Source organism: Colossoma macropomum, unplaced genomic scaffold (assembly GCF_904425465.1).
Source record: "Colossoma macropomum unplaced genomic scaffold, Colossoma_macropomum, whole genome shotgun sequence".
Classification (NCBI taxonomy): domain Eukaryota; kingdom Metazoa; phylum Chordata; class Actinopteri; order Characiformes; family Serrasalmidae; genus Colossoma; species Colossoma macropomum.
Genome location: NW_023494794.1, coordinates 22,703,188 through 22,724,114, shown reverse-complemented (window position 1 = coordinate 22,724,114; position 20,927 = coordinate 22,703,188). Strand labels below are relative to the sequence as shown.

The window sequence follows — 20,927 nt, the reverse complement described above, 5'->3', positions numbered from 1 at the left end:
CCATTTAATTCAGTTGTTTGAAGTTATAGAACATAATATTCACAATTCCCTCTCAGCAGAGGCACTAGATGCAAATACTCAGGGACGGTGCAGAAACAAAGTGGACGAGCTAGCCCTCGAACGCTTGAAAGTCAAATTCAATCTGTGTTAGAGGTTCCTGGAGTTGATGAACGGCAAAGCCAGGCGACTGACTGAGGGTCTATCTGTGGTGCCGTTGATCTTTTTGACCGCTCCTCTGGTGGTGAACTGACCAGTCTTGTCTTCATCTCTAACACACTTTCCGATTGATACAAAGCGCTCAGGACAGAGTGGTCCATCAAGGTACACACTGGAGAAGTCTGTAATCAGCAGTAAAGTCCTACAAAAAAAAACAAAAAGAATGAGAAGCACTTCATTTCCCCAAATCTCAAAGCTCAAGATTCCATTTCAGCACAAATTTACAAAGATGAAAAAGATTCACACTACTGCTCTTGCTTTAAGTGGGCTTCAGCGTCATGTAACTTTCAATAACCTAATAGTAAGATAATATTTTGACATATTAAGTCAATATTTTGAGAAAGTAAGTCAGTTTTATGGTGATACTATATCAATATTTGGACATTAGTCATTATTTTGACGTAGTAAGTCACATTTTTGAGAAAGTAACTCAGTTTTTTGGTCATACCATGTGAGTATTTTGACATTAGTCATTATTTTGACATAATATGTAAAATTATTGACTTAGTAAATATCTTTTAAAAAGTAAGGCAGTTTTTAGTAAAACTATGTCATTATTTTGATATTAGTCATTATTTTGGCATAGTAAGTCATTATTTTGAGAAAGTAAGGCAGTTTTTTTGGTGATACTATGTTAGTATTTTGACATTAGTCATTATTTTGACGTAGGAAGTCAATATTTTGAGAAAAGGAGCTGTTATTCAAAGATACTATTTCAGATCTTTAAACCTGGACCTTGAATTTGCTGGATTTTGTAATGGCTGGTAGTTAAACTGTGAACTGTTGATGTAATTGATTGGCCACCTTGTGTCATCTCTCATACCTAGTGTCATACCTATTGTCACAAGGTTGATTACTTGATGGTTAATTCTCTTCTTGTTACTTCTTTTCTTTTCTTGAGTGCCTTGCTATCACTTTGCTGCTGTAACACAGAGTTTCCCTATTGTGGGACTAACAAAGGATTATCTTATCTTAAAATTTGAACATAATGCTGCCAGAAACAGACAAGGATTTTTTTTCTCCTCTACCTGTCAGGAACAACTTCCAGACAAATCCAGATCCAGAGTCAATGAAAAAGGGGCCCCATGAGGAAGATTGTGGCCAACCCCCTCCCCCTTTACTAGGGACAGTGAGATCTGAACTGTTTCGCACCACTAACCTCCTCAGTGTGGGTGCTGGGTGTGACGCCGCGGTCAGCGTAACCTGCCTGCCCAGCAAAGGCGCAATAACGGCCCAGCATCGCGCTAATTAACTCTGGAAATATGCAGCAGCAGGACTCAGCTATTCAACAGAAATGCGCCGGTAAACTCCCTGGAAAAAAGATAGAGCACTGATTATACAAGGGAAAAGATTGCGTGGCCTGCAGATTCCTAACAGCTGTGAAAGGACGTAAAATCGCTTCGTGAACAACCAGCAAGATTGAAATGTAATAGACAACTTGAATTATTTACATATTTTTAACAGATGAGTACATTTTTACCATACTATGTTGCTAGAGTTTAACTTAAGTTAATATATTCAGTCAAAATATTCAGATCTCAAAAAGACCCAATCATTCAAAGCATTCAAACACAGCTGTACACACCGGTGCTGTACATGACGCGCACCAAAGATGTAGAAAAACATTCTACAGCATTAATTTAAAATGCATTTAAAATACCAAAACAGAGACTCAAAGACTTGCCAGACTGCATTCATTTGAAATTCATTCAGTCAAATGATAAACTAATCAACAAATGTGAAAGACCAGACAGAAAGTAGAAAGGATTCCTCCAAATAAGACTCACCCTTGATCTTTTTGGAGAACCCATCAATTCCAAGGGGAAAAAAAAACGAAACGTGAAGCATCAACATGAAAAACAGTGTCTTCTGATTCGGCCTTGTTTGTTTCTCTTTACTTCAGCTTGAGAAATTTCTATTGGCTTCGATTAATTCTGGGCAGTGAGAGTCAGTGCAGCGCTCTGTTCCTCTGGGCACAGTCAAACATTAACCAAAGCAGGCCAGGCCATTTCCTCTGGACACATAAAACAAGCCTGTGGTCACTCCTACTTCACCTCCCCGTGTGCACTTATGTACATTACCCCATACTGGAGACCAGGGTGCACCTACAACCTCCCATGAAAGCATGAACTCTAAGATTCGGCATAAATAAAACCAGAATTTCACATTTTTCAAAACTTCTGCATCTTCTGTAAACAAACAGCAGTGTAATGATTATTGTTCAGGGTAGAGAGTCAGATTTCTTTACAGTGGTGGAGGAACCAGGTGCCGCCATGACCACTCCTAAAAATGATGGTTCTTCAAGGGTTCTTTAGTAAACAAAATGGTTCTATATAGAATTATGAACACTCAAAAACCCCTTTGCATGATTAAAGGGTTCTTTGCATGGTGAAAGCGTTCTTCAGATTGATGGAGAATTGTGTTTTATATGGTTCTATATAAAACCTTTTCAAAAAGGGTTCTTCTATTGTTATAGGCTTGACATTGTAATGACAAAAGAACCCTTTTTGGTTCTTTTGTCTTATACAGCACATTCTCCATCAATCTGAAGAACCATTTCACAATGCCTAGCACCCCTTAATCATGAAGAGAGTTCTTCGAGTGTTCATGGTTCTATCTTCAGATTGCTGGAGCATTTGTTTTATATGGTTCTAAACTGAACCTTTTTGAAAAAGGATCTATATCACCAAAAAGGGTTCTTCTATTGTTTCAGGCTTGACATCTTAACAATAGAAGAACTCGTTTTGCTGCTGTATGAACCACCTACAGCACATTCTCCATCAATCTGAAGAATCATTGTGATGCAAAGAACCTTTTAACTATGCAAAGGGTTGAGTGTGTTCATTTTCTTTACTAAAGAACCCTTGAAGAACCATGTTTAGGAGTGCACAACACAAATATAGCCATTTTATTTACTGCCCAAAACCACCGGTTAACCTACACGAGACTGAGTTCATATGTAAGATTGATGGGAAAATAGTGGAAAAAACAGAAAAGTTTTTCACTTTGCCTCCCAACTTCATGTACCTCCCCCCTACCATGAATATCTTTCATAAGACAATTCAGGACAAAATCTTCTCAAAACAATCATGAAATAACATTCACTATAATTTCCTGTAATAACTGTCTGTGAGGGAGCTTTTAGAAGTGGACGTCTGGTTCCCATCACCACCACTTTGAACAGTTCTGACTCAGACTTTTGGAAAATGATTTGCTTCAAAGTTTTTTTAAATACTGCACTTGTGTTTAAGGACTTAAAGAAAGCTCTCAAGTGAACTGACCATGTTTAAAAGAACCTCACCATTCTTAAGATTCCTCACTGTTGTTTGTAAGGTCACCACACTGTTACGAAAGATAATGATGAGTTCAGAACGAGAGCGAAGGTTCAGCAATTTTATTTTGAGGGCATGAAAAGAAAAAGAAAAGTCTTACATAGCACTCATCGACACAAACACAGACATCATAACTGAAATTCAATAACCTCAATGACCACAAGGTCTCGGAGATCAAGTGCATGCTTGTCTGCATCGCTTTCCACCAAACCTTTGGCAATCATTTCCACAAGTGCTTCAAAGAATTCCAAATTTCCTTCTGAAGGTTCTCCCAGCATTCACTGGGAACAAGGAGACAAAGACAAACGCCACGACCCATAAACCACCTTCCTGTTCAAACAACAAACTTGTTCTTGGTGATGGAGTTGCTCTTGGTGGCCGTGTCCGCATGAGCCTGATAGCCAATCACAAGTTTTGCTGGGAGGCCGAGAGTCTCTTTATACTTCCGACTGAAAAAGACCAAATGAAAGAAAGATGAGGGGAGAATGAGTGAAGTTTTAATTTGAAAAACACTTCAGATACACCACGTTTTTACATTAGACATTCAGTTTATTCATAGAGCATCTTTTAGACACCTATCATTCATAGGGCTTTGCTTTAAAAAGTCACTTAGAGTGAATAGAAATTAAAAACGACTAACATTAAAACAATAGATTAAGAGAAAGATCATTAAATTTAAATTAAAATTGAATTAGGATAATAAAGTTTAACTTTTTTTTTTAGAAAAAGCACTACACATCCATCTTTCAAGACCTGACTGCTTTCAGGCCAATCCTTCGCTAAAGATTATACAGGATGATTCAAAAAGATTCATCAAAAATTTCAATTTTTTTATTTGTAAATCATTACAGAACAATGCATTAAACTGTAAATGGTTTAACTGAACATAAAGCTTATGTAATTTTACAAGTGCTCAATATGAACCTCCTCCCGCTGTACAGACAACATCAACTCCATAGTCAAATTCATCCCATACTGGATTGAGCATGTCGGGTGTCACTGCACTCACAGCTCTTTCAGTGCGATTTCAGAGATCATCCAGTGTTGTGGAACCAACGACGAGTGCTCTGAGCTGTTGGAGTTCACTGCCCACGAAAATCACGTTGCGCAGTTATGACGGATTCACTCTTATTGAAGTGAAGAACGCAAAACACTTTCTGCTCAGGGGTCTCATCTCCTCTCAGACTGAATGGAGCCAGTCAGAAATTCTATAACCGCCTCTTTCAATTGGTATGTGATTTGTTCCTAGGCGCCTCATGGTTGTAAAACAACTATGATGCTTTAAAATCAGATGAATCTTTTTGAATCACCCTGTATTAGTAATTGAATAATCTACTCATTATTCTGATGCTTAATCATAAAACAAAGCCAACCTAAGTGAACAATAAGTCACACTTAGATTTTAGAAGGAAGCCTTTAAAAAAGACGTCATAAAACAGAGTTTGCAGGGATGTGAGACCGCTGTAACTGTCCAATTATACACTTTCCAGTCAAAACAGCCATTTCACCCATGTGCATGCATTTTGGTTCTGCCCCTCTCTGTATTCATATTGGACAGAAATATTCAGATCATTAACAGATACTATAGGAAAACCCACTGAGCCCAACGCCATGACTGCCTTGTTTGGTGCGATCCCCCCATAAGCGTTCCTTTCGTCTTCGGAAGCTGATTTTGTATCTTTTGTCACTCTCCTTGCAAAGTGATTAACACTGATTAAATGGAAATCTCCTAAACCTCCATCTCAGATATTGCGGATTAAAGACGTCCACTGTGTTGTGAAACTGGAGAATATTAGATGCATAATAAAAATTCCTTTACAGATTTCAGAAAGAGACCCTTTTTTGAATATGTTTACAAGAAGTTGTCCTCCTTAGAACTAACTGGGCTACATTTACAGACAGAGTTGTAATGTCTAAAAGGTACTTTAGACTGAATGATTGTTGAAAATCAATTTTATTTAAATTAAGTATTTGTTATTCTTTTTCATTAGGGTTTTTTTTAAAACAGTCTGTGTTTGATATTTTCTATTTTTTTTTAAATCACAATTTATGGTAGTAAGTTTTCAGTCTGTATATTCATTATTGCATTACAGGATAATTTAAAAAGATGCATCTGATTTCAAAGCGCCATATTGTTTATAACCGTGAGGTGCCTAGGAACCAATCACATGCCAATTGAAAGAGGGGGTCATAGAGTTTCTGACTGTCACCAGAAGATGGCTGCCCTCAGTCTGCGGGGAGATGCGACCCCTGAGCAGAAAGCGTTCTGCGTTCTCCACTTCAATAAGAGTGAATCTGTCATAACTGTGCAACATGATTTTCAGCGGCAGTGAACCTCAAACAGCTCAGAGCGTTCAGCGTTGGTTCCACAACACTGGATGATCTCCGAAATCGCACTGAAAGAGCCGTGAGAACAGTGACACCCGACACGCTCAATCCAGTATGGGATGAATTTGACTATGGCTTTGATGTTGTCTGTACAGCTGGAGGAGGTTCATACTGAGCACTTAAAATTACATAAGCTTTATGCTCACTTAAACCATTTACAATTTACTGCATTGTTCTGTAATCATTTACAGGTGAAATAAAGCATTTTGAAATCAAATTGAATCACCCTGCATTATCAGAAAAACCTACTGCTAATAACAAAAAGTTATTACATTTTCAGGAGATCTTCCTGAGGAGAATTTGTACAAGAGATAAAATATTCCACTTGCACACAGAAGGAGAAAGTCAAAGAAAAGTAAGTGGAGTTTCAAAAACTGGCAAAAGCTACAGAGAAAATAGGACTCCTAACAACCACCTGAAGACCTGGGGCACGTTCAGTCTCAAAACATTGTACATACGGTGTGTGACTGGCTTTACAGTAGGCTTCTCTGATTTGATGGGCGTGTCAGGTGTTACCCAATCAGCAGTGATGTGTATATAAATCCCATCATATTAAAAAGGCAGTGCAACCTTTCCATAATGCATATAACCCTTTAAATCATGCACTCTTAAATATGGTTCTTCAAGGGTAAAGAAAATGGTTTTATATAGAACCATGAGCAAAAAAGAACCCTTTGCAAGATTAAAGGGTTCTTTGCATTGTGACAGCGTTCTTAAGATTGATGGACAACATGCTATAAATGGTTCTATACAGCACCCAAAAGGGTTTTTCTATTGTTATGATGTCAAACTTTTGGTGCCATAGTGAACTCTTTTCAGTAAGGCTCTATACAGACCCATCTATAGCACATCCATGCACATTTCTGAAATGAATCTGAAAAGCCATTTTACAATGCACAGAACCCTTTAATCATGCAAAGGGTTCTTTAAGTGTTCATGGTTCTATATAGAACCATTATCTTTACCCTTGGAGAACCATCTTTAAGAGTGTAGAGTTCAGTCAAATAATCCTGACGGCTCCATTCGCATTAGAAGCCTATAAACGCATAATCACCCATCTTTTCTATGGAGCAGAAAAGCTCAGCCTGCCGTTAGTTCAGCCGCAGGTATTCGCTGTGTTTACTGCATTTCCTACACTGTTTCAATGCTGCCTGCTGCAGTCTGACACCATCACTCTCACTGCAGGATATCCAGGCAGCGCTGTGCTGCACCAAACATGCTACGCTATTTGGTGTGATGGGTAATTAGCTTCATTAGGTTGCTAGGCACAAATCCCTTTTCCATGATCATTACTGTTTACAGCAGACTGGACGGTCAACTGGCCACATCTGGACTCCAATCATCCAAATTCACAAGTCCAGTAGGGACACAAATCATAAACTTATGTTTCACTTCACTTTTGATTGAGTGCTTACAGTGAATTTGATTAAAATGACAAAAACCCACAAACAGCACCCCCCATATCATTTTTTTATACACACAGAAACTGCACACTAAAATGTGCAGAAAATATCATTTAACTCGTGTTGTTGGGGTCTGTAGGACCCATTTTCAATGTTAACCAAAAGAAAAAAAAATTGTGATATTATTTCAACCTCAGATTTCTTGGCCTCATTTTCTGTGAAGAACATAAAACAACATTTTCAGTGCCTTCACACTGAACACTCCCTACACCTTTATATTACAGGTGGTGTTGGAATGAACTCACGGGTAATAAAAGTGTGGAGGTGCTGTGTCCTTCACTCTGTTCTCCTCCTACATGGCCTGCTGTTAGTGTTAACCGTGTTCTCTGCAGATGGGTGTTCAAACTTCTGCACACAACTGTACAGCTGGTAATTTTTACATGACCATTATCCATCCTCCTTGCATCCCTTAGGTTTAAACCATGTTATTACTGCACCTTTAAGGCCTATTTATGTATATAAGCTCTATTCTGATTGGCTGCTCTGTACTGTTACTCAAAAAGCAGTCCACACTATAAAACTCCTTTTATCATCATGGTGAACCCTGTGGGGCTAAACTGCTGTAGGCTAAATAAGCAGTGCTTTATTTTTTAAGAGTGTACATGTAAACATGCTGTTTTTTTGTGACATCACAAAAAAAATTAATTAAAAGCAGGTGGTATTTGCAGCTTAGTTACTACATACTTACTGTACAGACTGGAAAACAAATACTACATTATGAAACTAAATGTTTACATGAGACCAATGGTTACGTGAAAAAGATACTCATTTTTCAATTAATTAACTTCACACACATATGCTTAAATCTGACGCCCACTCACCCAATGTAAGTTACAGCCTCAGCGTTCTCAGTGTTGGTGGTCCAGATGGCGATTTTGTCCCCCTTGGCACGGACGTTGATGACCGCTCCGCAGACGTCCCTACTGTAGGAGCCGAAGCCCTCGCCAATGAGACACAGCAGCTGCAGCACAGACAGCCAGCTTAACCCAAACATCCACTCACAGCATGCAGCTAACGTCTGAAATCTCTGGTATAACAGCGAGCATACAGGGTCACATCTGAACTTAAGGCAACAGTGCTTTAAGGGTATAATTGTGTGCAAGTTTGAGTTTGAGCACCCTGGTCAAATTGCGTTGCGTTGCGTTTGAGAGTAAATAAGAGAATTCGTCCTCTACAGAGAACACACTTCTGCACATTTTAAGGCACAATTACTGTTTATTTACTGAATTTAACATACTGGGGGGAGTGTGGCCACTGCAAAGGTTATGGCACATTTTATATTGTATTTTTTTCATAATATGTTAAGGAAATAAATATAAATTGTGCACTACAGTGTAAAGATAAATTCCATATTTAAGTGGAGCATGTTCACTTATTTCCACTTAAATCAACAAAGCATTTCACTCCAAACTTTTGCATATGACTGTCTCTAATCTTTAATACATCCAAACCTTTTTTATAAAAGATCACAATCAGGGACAATTTCCTGATCACAAACCTAAACAAATCCAAATTAAGCACTGAAACAGGCTCCACTATGGGCTGATTAAATACTGACATCAAAAAAAGGCTGCAATGTGCAAATAAGCCTCTAACCAATCATAATGTGTGCTCTGAGCATCCTGACCAATCACAGTTCTAGACGGGCGTCAGTGTGTATTCTGATGTTTATGTAATCCAACAAAATATTTTTGTAAGTTATAAAAGTGAATTATTTTGGTTAATATTGTTAAATAATCACTTTACTGACTCACCAATTTTAATATATCGCAGGGTTATGCAATGACAATAATAAAAATGTTACATATACTCTCATACTTTATCTATATCATGCAGCCTTAATCTGAACCCCAGTTTGCAGCATGTGTATATATTCTCACACCGTTTCCAGCCAGAAGCGGTCCAGCTCAGAGTGTCTCTGCTGTTTGGAGAGAGTGATTAGCCAGCGGCCACCGCACTTATTGCTCCTGTCCTCCCACATGGGCTCAATACCATCCTGCATGTTTAAATACAGAGAAACAGAGTTCGACCACTTCATTCATTTCATTTCTATTCAAAAGCGCCATTAAGAACAAGCTATTCATTTTGTGAGGAGATTAGATATAATATCCAATAAATTAGATATAGTATTCCTTGCATTAGGAAGGAGAAAGTTAAGGGAAAGTAAGTGGAAAAACAGGAGTTTACAGAGTCCTGCGGATGATATCCCATATAAACAAACATTGCATGGCCACGACTTAGTAAAGTGTGGGAATGATATATTTAAGCCTCGACTACAGCTTAATTACAGCTTAAATCTCGTTACCACGCCTTTCTAAGTCTAACTTATATCAAGCCTTATTAAGCTGTGGTCAAGGTTTAATTCTCCCTTTTCCACACCTTACTAAGTCATGGCCACGCATTATTTTTTATTTATATAGGGTTTCTGAAACAAGTTAAAAAAAACAAAAACAAAAGCAAATCAAAATCTACAGAGAAAATGGGGCTCCTAACAACCACCTGAAAGACATGTTAGACACCAAAACTATCCCCATCAGATAAAAAGCACTTAAAGCTTTCATCTTTGAGAGAGAGGAGAAAATCAAGCTGCTTCAGATCTGAAAACATCCACAGGTGTTTCTGTCCATCCTTCCACTGTGAGAAGACGACTCAGCGCTGTGGGTCTGAAAGGATGTGTAGCTGTCAAGAAGAACCTCACTGAGAAAAGGAGACACAAACAAAGAAGCTGAACAATGGACTGACCACCCCAGAGTCCAGACCTCAACACCACTGAATGGGTTTGATTACTTCAGAAAATGATCAACCAGCTTCTAAGACTGAACTTTGGAGGTGTGTCTGCAGATTTCTTAGAGAAACTGAAAGTGAGTCTCCTGAAAAGAATGGAAGCTGGAATAAAGGTGAAGAGTGACACACTATGTACTGAAAAAACTCAATATTGTATTTGTTTGTTGAGGCTTTTGTGTAATAATATTCTGTTAAATATTTTTGTTTTCTGCATTTTTTTCTCCTCAACGCTGAAACAAAATGAATAACTTAATGGCTGTTTTGGCTGGAAATGAGACCATCCTTCCTTTAGACATTTTAAAGTGTGTAAACACAGATAATCTAAACGACAGTGTCACAATGCAGCTTCACTACAGGTGGCACCACATCTGAACCGTCAATTCCAGCCAATTCACGCGGCCATAACTCCACCTGAAGGAACATACTGAGGTCTTTGTGCAAGCAAAAGCAACACAAGAGCAAAAAAATATAAATTAAATACAGCAACGACACCACATGCACACACTACAAGTGATCCTATGAAACCTAATTTCACTGTGAGTGATTCAGTAGCAACACTGATGTATTTAACAGCACGGTGAAGTGAAGTGGACTCGTCTTGCCGCTAACGCAGTCACTTAAGCGTGCTGGGTAACAGTGGAGGTATGAAAGAAAACAGGCTGAAAGAAGTCCTTCACCTTGAACACAGAATAGTCGCATCCTGATGAGAGTTTGCTGGCTGGCTGAATGTTGTTGTACAACCTGTAGGGGGGGAAAAAAAAAAAAGAAAAGGCTGAGGACTCTGCTGGAGCTAAGCAATATGGCAAAAATGTAATATCGTATACTTCTGCCTTCAGATACCATCAGAAACTATGAACGCAATGATTTGTATTAAACATTTTGCATAATAAATGCACTAAATCTAATTACACTGGAGAAAATTTATTACAATAAGCTCAGAAAAGCACACCGACATATTGCAGTGTGATTTATTGCTATGATATATGCTATATGATAAATACTGCCATATCGCCCAGCCCTACTCTGACTGGTTAAAATAGGGACTATAATTAAGGGATCTATGGGACAGCATCACAAAAAAAGGATGCCAGGTGTCCAGTTCAAGCAAACTTAAAAAAAAATATATATATATATAATTATTATTATTATTATTAATAATATAATATAAATTTTATATATATATATATATATATATATATATATATATATATATATATAAAATTTATATATAGAATATATATAAAAAAATATATAATTTATTTATTTTAATATAGTCAGTTTTATTTTTTAGTTTTTTTTAAAATAGTCAATTATTTTTATGTAAAACAATTAGTTTTTATTTTAAATTATTTAATAGTTCAAGTATTCAGTGCCTATTTTTTGCTGTTGTAGTTGGCATATTTTGAATAACCAATGGTCAGTTCAGGTCATGGCAAAATGTTAAGTAAAAATAAAAACAGCTGGCCCACGGATTTAAATTATTTTTTTATTTATTTATTTATAAATATGGCCCTTTTAGAGGTTGAGTTTGACACCCTGGCTTAGAGAATGTCAGCTGGTGCAACCACACATTTAGAAGAGAGAGGGGAAGAAGGGGAGCTTCTGACTGATCCAAAAACAGATGTTGAAACGATAAACTACTCAAAAGCCAGCTAGACCAATAAAACAACAAACAAAGCCTCTCACTGCTACCACGTCAGGCACACAGTGTTCATTCTAAATACTTTAAGAGTTACATTAAAGGAGAACATGGAGATGTAAACAGAGTCACTCAGGGTGGGTTGGTATGATATAGTTGATTGTAGAGACTAAGATTTCTTTACAGTGGTGGTGATGGGAACCAGGGGTCCAGTGACCGACCACATTTTTAGCAAATAAGTTTGTGTAATATTGATTGTAAAATAGTGGAACATCTGCAAACGTAAGCTTTCAACACCCTGCATGCACCCCTCCACTGTGAAATGATTAATAAAAATAAATTTAAAAACTTTGTTTTAGGCCAAAACTTTCTCAGACTTGTTGGTAAAAAAAGTCCCAGATATCAGGCAGTGAATTCATAACCATTTCATGTAACTGTGAGGGAGCTTTCAGAGGTGGACGTCCGGTTCCTATCAGCACCACCTTGAACAATTCTGACTCTGTACGTTTCTCTAGAACTGAGCTTTTTAGACTTTAATATCTTAACCGTTTAATTATGTAGAAAATTAAAATAAAAAACCTTAACTTTTAAAATAAAAAGACTTCACTGGAAGTCTGTGGACATTCGTCTGCTGTGCAGATAAACTTTCCTTTACAGCAGTGATGTAAACGCCAACCATCAAGTATCCAGCGATTCAGTTCAGTTCTATTCATCTAAGAACATGGTGGTTTCCAAACTAATGATCAGCTCAAACCAGGAAAAAAAAAAAACTGAAGAACTGATTCTCCTGAAAAGCTGATTAACTTCAAGACAGCAGTAGTTCTGACTTCTCCAACTTCTCACTCTGTCCTCTGTGGAGTCCAGCAGAACATCAGAGTGACTGATCATCCATGAAGACTTCAGCAACCACTGAGGCACACTTCCTCAATCAATGACACCGCAGACTTACTGCAATATGGGGCAGCACACAGCATTCAGTCACCGACTCTCTTAGAAGAGGTCATGGTTTAAAAGGGGAATTCCATGGATTTTTCTATGTGAACAGCCATTCCGAGTGGTTTGGTGTGAAACGCTCTGTTGTAGAGAAACTTACTGAGTCAGAATTGTTCACAGTGGTGGTGATAGGAACCAGACGTCCACCTTTAAAAGCTCCCTCACAGAAAGTTACTACATGAAATGGTTATAAATTCAGTGCCTGATGTCTAAGACACTGTTTTATGACAGTTTAGAGAAGATTTTGGACTACAACATTTTTAAATTCACTCATGGAGTGATACATGCAGGGTGTTGTGAGGCAAAATAGTCCCCAAAGAAAACTTATTTTAGATTTATCACTATTTCACCATCAACATGCCATATAAAACTCAGAAGACATGTGTAGGTTCACTGGCAGTTTGATAGTAAATAAAATGGCTACATGTGTGTTGTCATCGCAACCCCTGAATTTCCCTTTAATGTGTCTGTTTCGACTGATAGACACATCTGGTGCTCAGGAAGACCCCACATTTGCTAAAAACATGACGTCAGGCAATGGATGTCATCTTTCAGTGGAAATAAGCCTGGGGTGGCTATTGTGTTTTTATCCAATGGTTTGACCAAGTTAAACACATGTTAGGACTTTATTTTACAGTCGTTTTTACGGCACTGTTAAGACTCTGCGACTCCAGATGTTTCTACTTACGCCCAGAAGTCTTCAGCAGTGTCAAACTTGGTGATGAGTCGAAGATTATCTTGCCACATTTTGCTCTTATCATTCTTGTAGAACCACAGGGCCCACCTAAACACAAAAACAAGTAATACATTTAATATAGCATGACCTGAACCAGCCTGGACCGCCATCCGCTCCAAACACACATTCAGCAGTCGTCTAAGTTATAACTTTGATCCGCGGTGCAGCTTTATGAGGTAAATAAGGCGAGGCAGGTAAAGGCACTCATGCTGTATCTGCTGCGGCTACACCTGCACCAAAACGCTGCAGCAGAACTACACGAATCACTGTGTTAAAAAGCCAGTCGCACTTTGATTCGCATTTAAACTCGTTTATTGTTTAAGAACTGAAAATAACCATTTGGTCTATTAATAGGAAGTGCTGGAAATGTGCCACAGCGATGAGCTTTAGGTATTTAAAAAAAAATAAAATGTTAAAAAAATGAGCTAAAAAGCAAGAAAGGAGGAAGGATAGATAGACAGACGGATGGATAAATAGACGGATGGACAGAAAGATGGAAAAAGATGTATTCTCAGATAAATAGATGGACAGTGACATAATAGACAGATAGATAGAGAGGCAGAAAAACAGATGGAGAGGAGGACAGATGGAAAGAGATAGATAAATAGATGGATAGATAGATAGATAGATAGATAGATAGATAGATAGATAGATAGACAAATTGACAGACGGACAGATGGACAGACAGATGGAAGGATATATAGACAGACAGACACCCAGACATATAGACATACAGATGGATAGATAAATCAGAAAGATAGATAGACAGACAGATGGATAGTCAGATAGACAGATGGACAGACAAACAGATGGATAGATGGATGGATAGTCAGAAAGATAGAAAGAGACAGATGGACGGACATACAGTCAGTCAATCCAGCAGTAAAGATATCAGAAGTGGCTATAAATATTCAAGATTGCTGCAACTGTAAAGTTAAACTCTAAGAGCTTCACAAAAAAGAAAAATAAAACAGCCTAAATAAGAGTAACAAAAAAAAATAAAAAAATAAATAAAAATAGAAACTACAAGACCATGAAACAATGACAATACAACTACTCTTACTACAATTAACCATAGTAATAATAATAATAATAATAATAATAATAATAATAATATTAATAAGCTTGATGAATAACAATTATTTGTATCGATAAATTAACACCCAAACAAAAAAATCTGAACTAAACAAGCACAATACCAAACAAATAATGGTCTTCCAGTTTGTGCAGTTTCTCAACACACAAACCAGTCAGACCACAACATGAATATTAGATAGCACTGTAATTAAGGAGGCGCTTCTCTAAGCTCTGTCCAACAAACCGGTTCTGTAGGGGGTGTTTGGCCTGTGGCTCCTTCACTACAGGCACCATGGGCGCTTCCTTCTTCTCAAACTTCTTCCTCGGCCGTTTATCAATCTGTCCGAGAGAAGCAAATTTAGTTGGGTTTGTTTATCAGTCGAAGCTGAAATTAGCGCCTTACTGGAACTTTCCGTTCCACCTTAAACGGTGCGGCAGTAACGTAACTACCGCAGCATTTAAGGTGGAACGGACAATTTGAACAAGAAAACAAGTTCAGTCTCGAACAGAGCAGGAACAGAAGTGAAACTGGGTTTGCTGAAGCGGGACTCGCTACTGCTGAGGCTGAATGTGAGGACAGAAACTCGAGTTTCTCACCAGCTGAACAGCACAGGCCGCCATGTCGAACCTGGAGCACAGCAGCTGCTCGTTAATGGAGCTTCTAGAAAAATCCTCCCCCATTTCAATTTATCAGCTCACCAGCCCGCCGCGGTTCACAATCAGCTCCTCTCGTTTCACAGTTTCACCACTTATTCGTGCATTTTAGAGGCAAACACATTTTTCGAATGATTAAAATAAGTAATTATTAAACCAAGTAATTATTAGACGTAGTAATTAGCTGTTAGTAGGACGTTAGAGATGTAAATTCAATCCGTTCATATTAAACACATTATAAATTATTATAATTATTATAATTATATAAATTATTATAGTGACATAAAACGTTACCCTGAAATCTTTTATTTACAAATTGTTTATTTTAAAAAAAAATTGTCTGCTTTTACCTACAAAATTACTCCCCACTTCCAATTAGGAGCTTAGTAACTTCTTTAACCTGCCACAGGGTGGCGCTGTTTCACGCTGCTCAACTCATTAGTCATTTTTCAGCTTCATTCTCAGCAATGACAAGATATTTTTCTTTCTTTCTTTCTTTCTTTCTTTCTTTCTTTCTTTCTTTCTGATTTCAGTACCCATTTGAGCTTTGATGCATACAATTGTTTTAAATAAGGCCTATTATGTTAAAATCAGTACTGCCATGTGACCACTGAGTTTAATATGATAAAAACTCACATTTTAGCCACATGGTTTAATCAATTTGAAAAAAAAAAAAGAAAGATCAGATTTGTGTGTATTTTAAAAAGTTTAACATTTCAGATGTGGAAATTAACGGACAGGGTATTTACAGCAATACAGATCTGACGTGATGTGACTGCAGGAAGTACAGATATCTAAGCAGACTATTTAGTGCTACAGCACATTACAAAAAGAGGCAATATGTGACGGCTGGCTTAAAGTTAAAGAAAGGTGTGAAATGGTGGTGGTGCTTGTGAGGCAAGCTAGACATGCAAAAATGATCTATAAGTAGATAAAAAGAGCCGTAAGGAAGTCTGCGTCTGGCTTGTTGCACTGTAAAACAAGAATGTTTCAGCTTTACAGAGTTTTTGCCTCACCCCAAGCGTAGCTGACGAAGAAAATTTGCTTCTTTATTTTTACACTGTAGCTATGAGGCCAATATTATAGAGCTGCTCAAAACATTGTGTATGCCTTAGACTTCCATTACTTCTCCATTACTGATCCATTACCACATCAGCCTTGTAGCTCGAGTGCAGAATGAAAGAAGCAAACAGAACTAAAATCGAGTATATTTACATGTACACGTTTTGGCCAATGGTATACATTTGGCTTCATTGTTTAATTCTCATTTTTTAATGAACTATTCCTTTAAAGACGCTTGTGATGTTCTTCACTACAGACTGTTATAATCTGACGTCTTGATATCTTTCAGAGGACCACAATGGAAATAAGTCCATGGGCTTTGGCTGGCTCTGTATGAATGCAGTCTTATATGTATTTTATATAATTGTCAAATAAATCTAGCTACCTATTGGTGAGGGTCATTTTGAAATTGGGCTTTTTTGACGATGAAAAAAAGAGTAGCAACTTGTCTAAAGTCTTTGGGAAATGGCACTAGGACCATGCAAAAGAAAAACATGTCCACTCAGTCACCCATCACCATGAAACTGGCCAGACTGGTAGGTCAGTATATCAGACAGTGTAAATGCATTTCCTCAGCAGAGACTGTATCACTTTAATGCTGGCTAAAATTAGTTAAATCCACAGCACCACTGTGGCCCACCAGCACAATCACTCTACCAATTCAAATCACTCATCTGCTGCTGCACAGTTTGTGTTGGTCATCCTCTAGTCCTTCATCAGTGGCCACAGGACGCTGCCCACTGGACACTGTTGGCTGGATATTTTTGGTTGGTGGACTATTCAGTCCAGCAGTGACACTGAGGTGTTTAAAACTCCAGCAGCACTGCTGTGTCTGATCCACTTGTACCAGCACAACACACACTAACACACCACCACAACTTCAGTGTTGCTGCAGTGCTGAGAATGATCCACCACCCAAATAGTACCTGCTCTGTGAGGGTCCATGGGGGTCCTGACCACCAGATCATGAATACAAACACTACTCCAGCTATACACCGATCAGGCATAACATTATGACCACCTCCTTGTTTCTACGCTCATTGTCCATTTTATCAGCTCCACTTTGCACTTTGTAGTTCTACAGTTACAGAATGTAGTCCATCTGTTTCTCTGCATACTTTGTTAGCCTCCTTTTACCCTGTTCTTCAGTGGTCAGGACCCCCATGGACCCTCACAGAGCAGGTACTATTTGGGTGGTGGATCATTCTCAGCACTGCAGTAACACTGATATGGTGGTGGTGTGTTAGTGTGTGTTGTGCTGGTCTGAGTGGATCAGACACAGCAGTGCTGCCGGAGCTTTAAACACCTCAGTGTCACTGCTGGACTGAGAATAGTCCACCAACCAAAAATATCCAGCCAACAGCGTCCTGTGGGCAGCGTCCTGTGACCACTGATGAAGGACTAGAGGATGACCAACACAAACTGTGCAGCAGCAGATGAGTTTACATCTACAAGGTGGACTGACAAGGTAGGAATGTCTAATAGAGTGGACAGTGAGTGGACACAGTGTTTAAAAACTCCAGCAGCACTGCTGTGTCTGATCCACTTGTACCAGCACAACACACACTAACACACCACCACAACTTCAGTGTTACTGCAGTGCTGAGAATGAAGTGCTAATCAAGTCTAGAGACACAGTTTGAGGCAAGTGTGTGATCATTTCCGCATGCAGTTAGCACAGTGCTAATTGGTGCAGTATTAACTTTCTTTACTTCCAAGCTATATTAGCCTTGTACCTCCAGTACAAGACTAAGCGGACACAAAACATGCCTTGGCCGATCGGCTACATCTGAAGTAAGGGGGAAATTTTGTATTTGTTTTATAGTTTAAACCCAGTGGAGATTTAAAACCATTTAAAACCCTTTTAAGCCTGGCCTTCAAACTAATCTGTGTCAAGCTAACTACTCCTGTATCTGCTGATTACAGTTTGAAGTCCTTGTTTGGAGACCCCTGTTCTACTCCCTCATATTTACTTCATGCTATATCATTTAACCCTGCCCTTTACCTCCATATACCATATCAGCACTAACATCCATGACCCAAGATGCTAATCTCCCCCAGGCTAACTCTATGACTCTGTGGATGTTATATTAGAGCTCTATTCCCTTCAAGTTTCTAGCACAAAGTGCATGAACGTCATGAGGTCAGGCTGTTTTAGCTGCCTATGCTTAGTCATTTACAGCGATGTAACAGCTGCATCATATGTGAACTATTTGCAGTATGATTCACTCTGAAAATATGCCGTATTTATGGACTTCTATCAGTCCTGTTTTCTGCAAATGATCACCCTAGTGTGATATGAATGCTGATAGGACAGTGAACAGTGTCTGTTATGTTCATGACCGTGTTGACATATTTTATCATTCATTAAATAATGATAATCCTGGAATTTAAAGTGTCCAAAAGTATTTTTTATGGCTCCTGACCTTCACATCTATATGAGATTGTCGGACATCCCAGTCCAAAACCATTGGCATTAATGTGGAGTTGCCTCCCTTTGTGGCTACGACAGCCTCCACTCTTCTGGGAAGCTTTCCACAATATTTTGGAATATATATGTGGGAATTTGTGCCCATTGAGTCAAAAGAACATTTGTAAGGTCAGGCACTGATGTTGGATGAGAAGGCCTGGCTCACAATCTACATTGCAGTTAATTCCAATGGTGTTCACTAAAGTTGAGGTCAGAGCTCTGTGCAGACCACTGGAGTTCCTTCCCACCAAACTCATCAAACCATGACTTTATGGAGCTTGCTTTGTGCACAGAGGTGCAGTCATGCTGAAACAGGAAAGGGCCTTCCCCAAATTTCTGACACAAAATTGAAAGCATCTAATTGTGTAAAATGTCTTTGTATACTACAGCATTAGCATCACCCTTCACTGGAACTAAGGGGTCCAAACCCTGAAAAACAGCCCCAGCTCATTATACCTCCTCCACCAAACTTTACTGTTGGTACGTTCTGGTAGATAATGTTCTCCTGGTATCTGCCAAATCCAGATTTGTCCTTCAGACTGCCAGATAGTGAAGAGTGATTTATCACTCCAGAGAACATGTTTCCATTAATTCAGAGTGATGGCATGTTCACACCACTCCAGCCAATGCTTGGCACTGCACATAATGATCTTAGGCTTGTGTGTAGCTGCTCAGCCATGGAAACCCATTTCATGAAGCTCCCAACACACAGTTTTTTTGCTGATGTTGCTTCCAGAGACAGTTTTGAACTCTTTATTTTATTTTAATTTTTTTTCTCCCCAATTTAGTCGTCTGCAATTCCACCTGCTAGTTAGGACTCCCCCAGTCACACGATACTGTCAAATGCTGCGACAGAGGATAGGTGATTTTTATGCATAAATCTGTGAGCTGTTTTTGCTCCTAGATGTTCCATTTACATTTACATTTTACATTTATGGCATTTGGCAGACGCTCTTATCCAGAGCGACTTACAATTTGATCATTTTACACAGGTAGGCCAAGGTAGTGTTAGGAGTCTTGCCCAAGGACTCTTATTGATATAGTGTAAGGTGCTTGCCAGGTGGGAGATTGAACCCCAGTCTACAGCATAGAAGGCAGAGGGGTTACCAACTACACTACACCAAGCATTTCACAGTAATAGCACTTACAGTTGTCCAGGGCAGATCTAGCAGGACAGAAATTTCACAACCTGACTTGTGGCAGAGGTGGCATTCTAAGACAGTGCCATATTTAAAGTAACTGAGCTCTTCATCATGATCCATTCTGTTGCCATTGTTTGTCTACTGAGATTGCATGGCTATGTGCTTGACCTCATACATACACTTCTAAAAAAAAGATGGTTCTTCAAGGGTTCTTTAGTAAAGATAATGGTTCTATTTATAACCATTATGTTCTATTTAGCACCAAAAAATGTTTTTTTTTAGATACCAAATAATTCATACTGGTTGCTAAATAATTCATACTGATTACTTTTTTTTTGTATTGTATACAAGCTTGACATCGTAACAACAACAGAAACATTTATGGTGCTACATAGAACCATTTTCAAAAAAGTTTTATATAGAACCATATACAACACATTCTGCATCAATCCAAAGAACAATTTCACCATGCAAAGAACCATTTAAGCATGATATGGTTCCATATATGGTAGAACTCATGGTTCTAAACAGAGCCATTGCCATTACTTAATGACCCTTCTATGTACGATCATGTTGGGCCTTTCATTTCATATACAGGAAATTTATGACCAATTTGTAATCACAAACATGCAAAAACAAGATCCTGCATTGTTTTCCTCCAGAGTGTTCTACTTTATAATGTGCGCATGTGCGCCTGAGTTTATTTTACAGTGGGGAGAAACACAGAACCTATTAAATTCTGATTCTGATGTTTTATGAATCAATTCAGTATCATCTTGTAAGAGTGATAATAGTAGGTAGTGCTTCATAGCTAATGATCACCCCACATGTTTGTAAGAAAAAGCACATGAAAAACTGCTCACCACCGAGAAATGGCCCTTATGTGGAAAGAGGTTAAGAAGCATTATTAAAAAGGGCACCCATTCATCCGATGAGCAGTTTGACCTTTGCTCTGCGGTCTGCATTTTTTG

General features: G+C 38.5%; 1 protein-coding gene and 1 long non-coding RNA gene across 2 annotated transcripts; both read right to left on the bottom strand.

The window, feature by feature from the left end:
• Positions 1-95: 95 nt before the first annotated feature.
• On the bottom strand, positions 96-2,177 carry LOC118815115. Its single transcript, XR_005007782.1, has 3 exons — positions 2,004-2,177; positions 1,376-1,527; positions 96-358 (listed from the first exon to the last, which is right to left on the bottom strand). It is a non-coding gene; the product is annotated as an uncharacterized LOC118815115 (long non-coding RNA).
• Positions 2,178-3,705: 1,528 nt separating this feature from the next.
• Positions 3,706-15,304, bottom strand: eif4e1b (eukaryotic translation initiation factor 4E family member 1B). The gene is made up of 7 exons (XM_036581047.1): positions 15,226-15,304; positions 14,873-14,967; positions 13,504-13,599; positions 10,861-10,924; positions 9,282-9,395; positions 8,221-8,360; positions 3,706-3,997 (listed from the first exon to the last, which is right to left on the bottom strand). The coding sequence occupies exons 1-7, from the start codon at positions 15,247-15,249 to the stop codon at positions 3,883-3,885; spliced, it is 648 nt and encodes a 215-aa protein (XP_036436940.1). The 5' UTR covers positions 15,250-15,304; the 3' UTR covers positions 3,706-3,882.
• Positions 15,305-20,927: the final 5,623 nt, after the last annotated feature.

What these genes read in the sequence shown, in the direction of transcription:
- eif4e1b (XM_036581047.1), bottom strand. Translation starts at nt 15,249, where the DNA reads ATGGCGGCCTGTGCTGTTCAGCTG. An exon ending in CGGCCTGTGCTGTTCAGCTG is followed by an intron (nt 14,968 to 15,225) that starts GTGAGAAACTCG and finishes TCTCTCGGACAG; the next exon opens with ATTGATAAACGGCCGAGGAA. An exon ending in ACTGCTGAAGACTTCTGGGC is followed by an intron (nt 10,925 to 13,503) that starts GTAAGTAGAAAC and finishes CCCCCCCTACAG; the next exon opens with GTTGTACAACAACATTCAGC.